At 39.8% G+C, this 12,814-nt stretch overlaps 1 gene segment (V, D, J or C); it reads right to left on the bottom strand.

The window, feature by feature from the left end:
- Positions 1-4,125: 4,125 nt before the first annotated feature.
- Positions 4,126-8,642, bottom strand: LOC134352460 (Ig heavy chain C region-like). The segment is given in 4 exon segments: positions 4,126-4,517; positions 5,440-5,742; positions 6,023-6,334; positions 8,624-8,642. Coding segments are annotated over 4 exon segments (1,026 nt in total).
- Positions 8,643-12,814: the final 4,172 nt, after the last annotated feature.

The raw sequence follows: 12,814 nt of genomic DNA, 5'->3' as shown, positions 1-12,814 counted from the left end.
AGAACATGTTCCGCACAGCTTTGTGGGCGAAATATGCCTTACCTTAGAACTACCTAGACTTACCCATAGCCCTGTTTTTTTTTTTTTTTCAGATACAGCACAATAAGTGCCTGTATTGTGCTGTAGGGTTTCCATGTTTCTATCTTTTAATGATTCGAGTACACAAAGGATAAAGTAGATTGAAAAAAAAACAAAGACGATTTTCGAAAACAATGGTCCCATTCCTGAGAATATATAACAAAGACACAGACAAACAAGTTTGGAAACATCTTTTGGGAACATTGATATTCGCGATATACTAAAATTTCTGTCTAAGTAACTTCGTTGAGTTCAGACACTTTTTTCTCCTATAAACATATCAGTTATTGGTATTCGATATTATATTACGCATTTGTTCTACGAGCATGCTGGAACGAAGAATCATTGTCTGAAATAACCAAAGTTAAACAGATCACTGCCTTATACTTTCCTTATACTTTAAAGCAAGTGCAGTGACTCTCAGCAAATATACAGCTAATTTGCAAAATCGTTTTCCAAAGAGGGCTTTGATGTCTTCAATCTGCTCTCTATTTACATTTTAAAAACTGAAGTCGGACTTCCATTTGAAACCACAAGTTAGATAAAGCAATATAGTTCGAGTTTACTTACAACTTTCCAATGCAGCTGCTATTGAGAAAGCAAGCTTAGCAAACTTGAGATAAAACGAATACCTTCCACGTCACAGACTCCAATGGCATACCTCATAGTTTCAGCCACATCTGCAGCTTTTGTGCTAAGGAATTGTCTATAATTATTCGGGACATTGAATACAAACTATTGAGCAGGGAAATTGAAATCCCAATGTTATCAACCATGCTATTTTGGCAAATTCCCAAAAGCTACCTGCTTATCTGCTCATTGTTATCCCGGAGGCCACAAGGAGGTCTTTGGCAGTTCTGGTCGCCTCATTACCGGAAGGATGTGGAAACTATAGAAAGGGCGCAGAGGAGATTTACTAGGACGTTGTCAGGATTAGGGAGCATGCCTTATGATACTAGGTCGAGTGAAGGTGTTGTTCTATTCCAGCTCCCGACTTTTGCGCACAACGGTACATTTTAGGTCTCTTCACTGCTTCCGACAGCATCAACGTTTCTGGTCATATATTCACATTCACAATCTGAAACCCTGGGGCCTGAACCAAATCATTACAATGCATTTACCTATGTTATAACTATATCCTTACGATTACCGGGGTATTCCACAAACTTCAATTAAGAGATTACTACTCACGAGATCCTGTGCTTACTTCCTTTCTCGTTAACCGCCTTCTCAATTCAGAACAACATGTTGAGCACACATTGTGATTATTGAGTGTTGTTCCCATATGGCGAAAGGAATGAAACAATCCATGAGCTGTCTCTGAAAATTATTTATTTATTTTGTTTTTGTTGCACAAGTGCACTGGATGCCAGAATACACGAAGAGAGTCGTGGTTAAAGAAACCGAACATGTGATATAATTCATGGAAAAAATGGACTTATGTGTGCATGTTATAAAGCTTTAATGAATAACTGTAAAGTTGCGGTGATGAACATTCCAGCTGTAAAACAGGAATTCAGTCCATGGCTTTGCTAGCTTCAAATGGTGGTACATTCTTGCATGTTATCTCAGATGTGAATAGTTCAGTAAGAAAAATCCGCTCCTTCCTATTTTCGAGCGATCACTTCACCTGTGAAAACAACAGAAATAAAGAAAACACAAATGCAGCAATAGCCTAAGATTTTAGGCCCCGGACGATGTTAACGTCATCGACATTTAGTCATCATCTCCAAATGCAGGAAAAGATAAGTGAACTAAATGTTCTCACCTTCACTAAAGTTAGGGCAGCGCTGTAGGAAATACTCAGGAAGAACAAGATGATGAATGTGGAAGCAGTCGTCCATAAGTTCTCTGTGTCTTCCCCATAGTCTTCAATCCGGATGTCTTCTGCAAAATCTACCGAGAGCAGAAATGACATACATTCAGGTTGTTGTCCACTGAAAGATCTCATTTATTTCTTATTTTGCTTATAGTTAACACGATATAGTTGTATTTACATAATTAATTTCCCATGAAATTTCAGTGTCAATGTAATCATTACCAAAAATTGTTGACAACAATTATAAAGTGATTTCTGAATTTCAGTGAAAATGCACGAGTTGTTAAATTTATAAAGTTCTTATTCTTGTATTTGTATAACATTGTGTATAAGAGTTAACTCCGGTTATTTGTGAGCTGTATTTGAAAGTAATTAATGTTGTTGTCCACAAGGGTTCATTGGTTTATTACGTTTGATAATATTAGTTTTCAAAATTCACACCTGAGAAATCGTTGACACAATTTCATGGGCAGAAATAGAGAAAGAAATAAGGCTGACAAAACCTTATGATTTAAAATAGATATCAGAGAGAATTTGTAAAATATTGCGACTTGGATAATGTATTTGCTAATATAAGTTAGTGAGATTTCATGTATACTATCAAATGTTTGTGTTGCTGCTGTAAGACTCAGTCCGAAATCCATCTGTGGGGAATTGCGCTGAAGTATTTATTTTAGTGTAGGCTAATGTGAATATTGGTATTTTTTTCATAGAGTTGCGTGCCTCTATATTTATTCACCGACGTCTCTCTGTACGTGCGCATGTACAACTACTGGTCGCCTTGTTTACGTGTTTCCAGACATGTCCGCTGAACCGATAGTGCCTCCAGCTTGTCAATTTATGAATTTCCTCTCAAATTTATCTGTTGATTTAGAACAGATGTGGTAATTTTGGTTGTGTGTATGTTATGATTAAGAGATTACGGACACGATTATCTGTTTTATTAATGAAATTTTAAAATTAGTATTTCGGTAACCCTAATGCTGATGTAAGCTTAAACATACTTATGTATATGTCTCAACCAAGGTTTCTGTGCTTGCATTTTACTGAAGTTTCATTCACTGATGTGTAATAAAAGAGGATAGTGAAATAATGAATGATAGAAACCTATATAGACATATTCTCTCTCCTACACTTGCCAGAAAGTCATGTTAAAAGAAAAGTGGTCAATCAGACTAATCTAATCAGAGAGCTGATCTTATATTGACCAAGTTGGTACTTGAATCTTACCCTAGATCCTTACTTAAGTTTCATATATTTTGCGTCCACAGATCCACTAATACAATGATACATTCGAGCACATTTACTCAGTAGAAAATTAAATGCGCGAGCTTGAGATTCCTCCCAGAAAAGATCCCTCGACATTCTGTTCTCAACTATTGGCCCATTTCTTTAATTTATATATCTTGGTTAATATTCATGAAAACGAATTGTTAATGGTTACTTTGCTCCAGACTTAAATAGCAATGTCGTATATTCACTTTTATGCACAATTTAGGAATACAATATTCTCCCTGTTTATTGATAAATATGTATTTACGTGCTTGATAGTGACTACGTCCAAGTTCTGAGGTATTTGGGTGATGTGCAGGTGTGCGTCGTTGACCTGCTCTTGAAACCACATTTCTGCGACTACCGTGTTGTGCATATATTTCAGTTGTTGTAAACAGCATTTTAGGAAACGTTCGCCTCAAGAACTTGGCGCCCCTTTGAGTGTACTCTTTATAATCAGGCCAGGATGATCATTTATCTGATTCCGACCGTGTGTGTTTTTTTTTAAAATCCAGAAGTGCCTTTGTATTCTATTGTATGTATGGGAAACTCATCACTGACTAGTGCAAAAATTGTGAGCTCCTCTCGGGTTGCAAAATGTGTTACACTTTTTCCCAGGACCGATTTTCACTGCAAAGCGCAATGACTGACGCTATTCTACCGTTGTGAATCTCAATGGGACGCGAGAAAACGGAAATAGGTAGTCCCAGCACGCTGGATCTAAATCTGGAGAAACTGTGTTCAAACGTGTATTGTAATCCTCTGATGACGGAGGTATAAATTGTCTTACAACACTTGGTGTATTAGGGTCCATGTTTAAAAAAGACTCGAAACCCTCTAAGGCCTTACTTTTCCAAACTTTGGAATACATTAAGTGCTCTTGGGGACAGTTCAAAATTTGCTGGAAAAATATTTATTGATATTTATTTAAACATTTAATTCAAGTGGTAAAATTATCACTGACAATAGTCGACAGTATCCAACAGCACAAGGGATACGTTGACAAAACTGGGTTTATCACCGGACCGATTAACGGTTCTTGAGATGATCTTCATCGGGAGGGTTTCATGTGCCACAACACAGGAGAAAGAAGCACCTCGGGACCATTGTTCCGAACGAACAGACAACAGGCTGTACATGAAGAATGAATTGTTGCCGTTCTCTTCCGCAACTGCGGTATTCGTGTAGTTACGTGAATCCACCCGCGTGTCATGGACCGTCCACGTGACGAAGATCTCCCGAGGCGAGAACCCTCTCACTAAGCAGGTGAGGATGACAGTGTTCTCTGTGGACTCTTCACTTGTTGGCGGAAGGAGGACAGAGACGGATGGTTCCTGAGGATGTGGAGCTGCATAAAAACGGGGAGAGGAATTATTATACCGGGAAAATGAGATGAAATAATGATAGTTTAGACGGGCAGAAATGGTGATTCGGCAGAAATATTAAAAGTATACAGCATTTCACTTCCGTGATGGTTTTCAGTATTCGAGCCTGTGTTTTGGGACAAGAAGAAGCTGTCACGGAAGACAGTATCCCTTTCCTCTGTCAGGTTTTTGAAGTACCTGAGGCGCATTACGAGAGTATTTGACCCCTCAGATGAATATTAATCTTTCTGCCACTTGGTTCTGCTGAGAGTTTAACCATATACTTTGATAGCATTCTTTATCTTTTGGAACACGGGAATTAATCCCGGGGGAACCAATTTCCCCCGGGAGTAATGAAGTATGACTATGACTATGACTATGACTATGACCGTGACTATGGGAATCGTTCAGTTATCCAGGTCAGATGAATTGAACTTTCTCAGTTCCTTGATGTGTCACTGAACATATTCGCAAAGGGTAAAACTAAGTAAAGCTTTCATTTGAAGATTGTTCCTGCGACGTGGTAAAGGACAGCTAAGAGATGGTGAAAGAGGAAGGTGTCGGAGAAAGGACTTTGGATATTCATGGAGTGATAAGGTAAGCAAAGCGGATATCAGCAAGTTCACACTGATGTATCTGGTTTCCTGCACGTCTTACACTCCAAGTGAACAGCATGGAAGAACAGCTCATATTCCGACGATAGTGTCAGCATATAAGGAAGAGTCTACAGTGAGGAGTAAGAAGCCAACTTTGTATGTCGAGACTCTCCAGCCGGGCTATTTCCGCAGATATTGGCAACCTGCTGAGTGGTCTCCACCATTTGTTTTGATTAACCCAAAGAAAAAGTGAAGCAGTGCCGCCCCTCCCCCCCCGCCCCAAATACATATGTTACCAACCCCAGCTTACGTTTTTCCTTGTGGATGTAAGCCTTTTTTGGTGTCGGCATTTCCTCGTGGCTAACCACGCATTCGAATAAGTCCCCACTCAGCCAAGCTTGTGTCGAAATATTCAGTTGGCTGATCACGCTATGGAGGGGATCTCCTTGCTGGTAGGCAGTCTCTGTTTTCAACACATTCTCTCCTCGCCTCCAGGACACTTGGACGCCGTAAGGCGCATTAGTGATGACGCAGGTTAAGGTGACGCTCACCTCCAGTAACACCTGCTCCACTGGTGGTGGTTCAATTGTTACTTGTAGTTTGTCGCAGTTATCTATGGCAAATGAACATCAGTTAAGAATCCACAACTGAATCGGAAATATAACATTAATCTTCTGAGATTGAAATAGGGCAAGAATATTTCCGATCTCTCGGTCTCTGGACTGTTCCCAGAGAGCGGTTGTGAACAACTCTAATGTCACTGATCAGATGCCTACATTATGAACAAAATAATATGCTGTTCTGTGTTTGTCCTAAAGTCAATGAAGTTCTAACTTTGGACTGAGGTCGACACTAACAGTGACATGCAGACTTTCGCCGGAGAGGTCTCTTACCTGGAAATTCGCTGATATTTCGGCTTTGCATGTAATTTTTGTGCGTAACCTGGCAGGTATAGACAGAGCCTGCGAACCATTCCGTCGCCGTGAAAGTCACCTGGCTTGTCGCTGAGAAGTTCCCATTCACGTCAAAAGCAGGGGAGGTGAGGACGCCGGAATTCACCGGCTGTCCATTTTTCAGCCAGGTCACGGTGAAGTGCGCCGGTTGGAAGTCGGTCAGAGAACAGACTGCGGTCCCTTGTCTGCTCTTCTTAATATCTTCAGGGGTGTTCACGGAGATAACAACGTTTGGATGATACACCTTTTGAACTTGAGGTAAATAAATGCATTTGAAATTGGTTTTAATATGTTAAACAGTTAATCATCGATGATTGCACGACACAAGCAAGAAACGAAATCAATTGAATTTTTCTTTCTTCCGACGCAATATCTGCACATGCCACACCATATTCTGGTAAACAGCTGTAGTACAAATAGGTATTTCGTTGTGGAGAGTTGAAAATATTTTCCATACAATGCATTTTCCTGTCTCCATGATTGTGGGCTCCCCCACCCTGCAAGGCCCCTAAGAAGGCCGTTTCAAATGTGCAATGAGGTGGAGAGTTCAACATTTCAGTTATCTTTGGAGAGATAATCTCCTGTCCCTACCGGGAAAGGGGTGGCCACAGAGGTGTAACAGGGGATGGGTTGCAGATATGCGGAGAACTGAAATCTTTTATTGGAAAGATTGTCCTGTATAAAGGGGATGTGTTCAACCAGAAGTCATAGGGGTTGTTTTTTCAGAGCTGTTGGTTAGGATTAACTAATGTTCGCTGGGGCTGGGCAGAGAGATTGTAAAGAGACTAAGAGAAAAGATAGTCTGTTGAATAGGTTGAAACGTAATGGATTCTCATGAAAAAGTATGATATAATCAGATCATGCATCAGATCTTGAAAAAAGAGATGATGTTGCAATTACAGAGAGTAATGTGCCACAAGGGCAGAAATGGTTGAGGTATTTTTTTTTTCAAAAGGGAGAGAGAGGGAGTTAAAAGAGGTGGGGGAGCAGCATTGGTGATGAGGGATTTTAACACAACTGCGTCTCGAATGAGGCCATGGAAAGACACTTTACTAAGATTTTGTGAGAGAAGGTTTGAACAGAAATTATGTAACCACACTGTTGAATGTATTCTATTATCCCCACACAGGACGCAACAGAAGCACACGAGTAGGATGGGAGGCAGATTTTGAAACTTTACAAACGTAACGGGCTTATTGTCATGCACTCGAATGAAAGTTCTTAATATGGTTTGGGACTGTTCCAGTATCATATAATTTGATGGAGCAGAATGTGATAGATATATCCATGATAGATTGGTGATATAGTAAGAAGACATGTCAACGAGAGGAGATGACGTATTGTCTGGAACCTGTTGCTGAACTTTTTCAAGTGACAGGTCTTCGGTTGGGTAAGCATTTCATAGGTTGCAACTATGACTCCCTGACCAGTAGCATTGGACAAATATGAGCAGTCAGTATATGCAAGTGTTGAACCGTAGGAGAGTCGAGTCTGATGTTGTCAGGAAGAACCTTGGGTCTATAAATTGGCAAATGATATACTCATGGAAATATCGGATGGAGACCTCTTGGTAGTTTAAAGAACATCTGTAAAAGAGTTCTGGAAGGCTTGTCACATTGAAGCAAGGAACGGACAGATGGGTAAGGGAAGATGGATGATATGACGATGGAGCATTCAGCGAAGAACTCATACATCGGAGCTTGGATGTAAAGTTCAGATAGGGCTCTTGAGATTTCTAAAGTCGGCAGGAAACGATTAAAGAAGGGTTTTATGTGTGCCAGATTCAGACATGAGAATGCTAGCCGAGTGGGATTAACGAATCATCCAAGACGTTCTGCCCACATAGGAATGACAGGTGGCTAAGTAATTCGAGTCTAGGGCCGGACACGTATGAAATAGGAAACATATATGCACTACCAGAGGAGGTAGAGCACCTATTTAAGTAATGATAAAAAAAATCCTTTAGCGTTGACCGGTAAAGTGGACAATGACGAATGTGAAATCAGCATAGAGTCTGTGATTCTCGAAGTTCTGCAGTTTTTGGTTAGAGAAAAAAACAACTTCCCGTCTGCAAGCCATGTTGGGAGCTGGTTCACTGGTCGATAATGCAGTTCCACTAATGAATGCATATGTTCATAAACAAGGTTCTATTATACTCTCATTTGTGTTCTGTTTTATTCTCCGTGGATGGGAGAAATAGATTGAAATGGAATATCTTCCATTGTACAGGATGGACACATATTGTTCAGGTTTATCAAAGCTGCAATTCCAAAAAAAAAACTGAGAGCATTGGGGTGTTGAAAAGGAGATAGGCTATTATTTAATTCAGCAAATGAGTACTAAATCACGAATATTTTAGTATTTTAAGCTGAATTCCACAATCTCTTTGCGACAAATCACAAATTATTTCACAAAGAGACATTAATCGAAAGTTCAATTGAAGCCAAAACATAATCAGAGGAAAGAGTAATCAAAATCACAAACTAAATATGAAATTAAATTTCAGTTGGAACACTTTTTGAAAAAAAAATTGCTTCTTACCGTCTGTCACCGTCAACATGGTGCCTCCTCAGTGAGACAAACTCTGACAAATAATCTGCAGCTTGTCCGCTAATGTTGTCATTTCGCATTCTATCCGTAGATGACTTCGCTTTGATGGAACATCACGACAATTTTTTTGATTTTGTTGTTTTTTTTAGCGATATATATAAATGCCACATCGATTTATTTCAATGTCTATTCGGCAGCCTCTTCTGCTGTGCTGGTGTGGTCAAAAAGCAGTAGACTACCTGCCCAGGTTTTTGTACGGGAAATGCGCTGTTTACAGCACAGTGTACCCACTATATACGCACAGTGAGACAGACCGTAACAAAAAACAGCAGACACTAAAACGCACAAGTTTCTCTTGAAATAGGCTTTGAATCTATTTTACGTTATCCAACAGTTCACAAAGAGGATCGAATTTAAATACAACCCATCATTTCTCTCTCCCTGCACCGTTCACATTGGATCAAATGAAATGTTCTTCTCCACAATTATGAACAGCTGATGTCAAAGAGGAGAAACAGGAATAAAATGTCACATCAGTGCATTTGATATTAGGTGTGATACTGCGAATAAATCATTGAGGAACATGTGTGCGCATTTTATGTCCTGCCACTATTGCAAATAGAATAATGAATCACTGATAGGTTATGATAGAAAACACAGTGTTTCATCTCACCGTAATTGTACAGGCTAGACTCTTGTTCGCCGCACTGTGTCTCTCGCACAGTAATAGACAGCGGTATCGTCCGTTTGTAGCTGGGTCACATCAACGGTGAAAATATTGTTTGTGGAGTCTTTGGACGGAGTGAATCTGTTCCGGATCCCCGGGGCGTAATACTGGTATGAAGAACTGTAGTATGTAAGGAGCCATTCCAACCCCTGTCCGGTGACCTGACGGACCAAATACATAGAGTAGCTATCGAGATCAAACCCGCTGGTTTTACAGGTGAGCTTCACTGATCCTCCGGGTCTGGCAGTCTCCAACGGGGGCTGAGTTAACACGACATCGGAATGGACACCTGTAGGTTAAATACAAAGGAAGAAACCTGAAAATCAATTTTCAGACAGTGATCTTGTCTTTAGAATTTATAACGTAAAACTGAACGCAATGGAAGATTGACTGAATGAGAGAGAGTGAGAGATATTTCCAACCCAATCTACGCACGGGTTAATAAAGCCAGGAACACGCCGATTAAAGGCAGCGATTTCATCCTCCTGACGATTTCAAACGGGGCGACTCTGCACAGCACTTGACGGCATCCGACTGCGGGGAGTTTGAACTGTGGAGCGATGGCTGATATTTAAGCAACCAAGTACCTGGGCGCGATTGTGGGCGGAGCCTGTGGGCTGAGAGGTCTATTTGCTTAAGCGATGTTACACCACCCACAGCACAATCAGCTTGAGTCACACCTTCAAAGCTGGTAGCAATTAAAAATAAACGCAACGACTACACTTAACATTTAACAGCCTTCTGCCACGTGATTCACGGCTATCATGATTATTATCCCACTCAGTGAAATAAACATCACTGTTCCAGATCATGAATAGCATAACGTTTTTGAAGACGATCAATCCACTGTGATTTTCAATTTCAGAACATTTCTCAGTAATTTCGAGCTACTGATGCTGACAGTTATTCTGAGTAAGCTAAACATGAATGCCCGAGGTATGTGATCGGTGATGGCGAACTAATTTGTTACATTTGCCACGTGTGGAAAATGAAATAAATGCAGACGCATTGCAACAGCTATTCTTTTTTTGTTATTTCCCTTCTTCATCTATATGTTAATGATGTGGCTCAAATCTGCAAATACCTCATACCCGACTGTAAGAGAGTTTAGATTTACTTGAGATTACACTTAATTAGGTAACATATAGATCATGTCAACTGTGCTTTCTTTGCGCAGCAAGGTATTTGTAAAAATATACTTTGATTCATACCTCCTACAGACCTTAACACGTTCTGTCCACTTTTAAATGCTATTTAATAAATACCAATGGTTAAAAATGTCATTGTGAAAGATGCAATTTCAATGATCTTGGGGTAGCTAACACGAACATTTGCAGAAGTGACTGCATGGACGGACCTCGGTTCCAGAGTCAACGATTACGGGATATTAATGGTTAGGCGAGAAAAAAAATAGTATATTTTCTCGCAGTTGGCTGCTTGTATGAATGGCAGTATAAATCGTTGAGGTGATCGAGAGCATCTACTTTGAATAACATGCAAAAACCAACGTACCTGGATTATGTTATGTTTTGCAGATGTGTTAAGATATTTCTAAAACCTGCATAAAAGCGAATAGTGAAAACTACGGATCTGACAAAATACACAAACTGTAAAACGTTTCCAATAAATTACAGGCACAGATCGTAACAAGCACAGAGACAGGGAGATAGGTAAATATATAGATAGATAGGCAGGTAGATAGATAAATAGATAGATTGGTTGATAGATAGATAGATAGATAGATAGATAGATAGATAGATAGATAGATAGATAGATAGTTAGGCAGGTAGATAGATTGATAGATAGAACCAGTCAGAAAGACCTACAATTATGTATGTGGTTATGCAGATATAAGTGACATTCTGGCTGCCGAGGATGAATACTGAAACGTTGGGGTCTCATACTTATTGCTCCGTCATTCTCCTGTGTTTCTATTCATACATATGTATTGACTTTATTACATTTTACTCCTTTCACTAAAACTCTGTCCATTCAACGTCTGCTCAGTCTAACGTACACCGTGCCTCAGTGATAAATTGCAGACCAATTCAAGCATAAAAAGAAAAAAAAAAGACAAATAAACATATATTCTGCTCTCAATGTATCGAAGAAAGTTAATCCGATAGCTCTATCTTGGAGTCTAGAAATCAGTGAATTTGAATTAATCGAGGACAGTGGAAGCAGACTGACAGTTCTTTGTTCCTTCCGCATGCTGTGTAATGAAGTCGGCCATTTTGTGAAAACACTCTATTTTCCATATTGTCAGCTTGAAGTGCTTGGCTTGGTCAACATTTTGAAGATGACCTAATGGTGCTCCAGGTAAACTGCTGGACTTGATTTCAATTTCAAAAAAAAAAAACATTGTATGATACTGCTCTGTTGCATAGAACATGCAAACGTGTGAATGTTAGGCTTGGTGCTTGCGTGCAGTTATTCGAGCTGGTTGCTGATTGGGATCAAAGAGTCATATATCATCGACTGTTTTTGATGGCAAGAGAACAATAAATGGGTGCTGGATTGGAGCAGAGCAATAACAAGGAATTTAAGGAAAGGCAGATAACCTTTGCCAATGACACTGGAATGCAATATTTGATTTGATAAAGAATCGATATAAATGTGTACGCATCCTGTACAATGTTCGAACAATTACCATCGCTGACGCAAGCGTGAGCAACCCTGCTGGGAATACGTGGCGAGTAAGTCGGGACTACGAAGAACGCGTGGATAGCGGAGATCCCTTTGCCCAAGTAATCCTCTGGTGTTCTATGACTATTCAGAAGAATCAAGGAAACGGAGTGGGTGTGAACATACGACATTTATTGTGTGAATTCACGTACTGCTTACTTTAAGCAATAAAGGTTCCTGTCGGTAAATACGGACCTGTCTGTGCCTCACTGACCATTGTTATAAGGAGTGACTCTTACAACAGGATGGTATCACTGATACCATAGATATATTCAAAGAAATATTGTGGGTAAACGAATACATGGAGCAGCGAGAGTAACTTTAGAAACACAGAATCGCCTGGTTTAAAATATGAAAACAGCATGTCTGACTGTTCTATGGAAGATGCCATTCGTGATATTTGTACTTCATCGGAAAATAATGCTGATAGCTACCGATGTTGTTGTAAAACATGAAATTTAAAACATTTCCTAAGTAAAATTAAAAGTAGTGGAGCAAGATGTATTGAGACTAACGTGCGGCCTTCTTTTATTATTTTCTTTTCTTAGGCAGAAATTTTCATTAGAATATGAAATATCTCTGAAGCATGTTGACGAATGATTTTGCATGTTTCTCAAGTTATTTATGCTGTATTCTATTAGGGAAACGTCTATTAAGTATCTGGTGCTTATCTAAATCAGCTCATCATGGTTTTCCCCCTATGTGAATTAGAGTGTGAGAGAGACAGGGGGTGGGGAGGGAGAGAGAGGGCGGGGGGAGAGAGAGAGGGG

Source organism: Mobula hypostoma, chromosome 10 (genome assembly GCF_963921235.1).
Source record: "Mobula hypostoma chromosome 10, sMobHyp1.1, whole genome shotgun sequence".
Classification (NCBI taxonomy): domain Eukaryota; kingdom Metazoa; phylum Chordata; class Chondrichthyes; order Myliobatiformes; family Myliobatidae; genus Mobula; species Mobula hypostoma.
The sequence above is the reverse complement of the archived record's forward strand: the minus strand, read 5'-3'. Positions and strand labels throughout refer to the sequence as shown.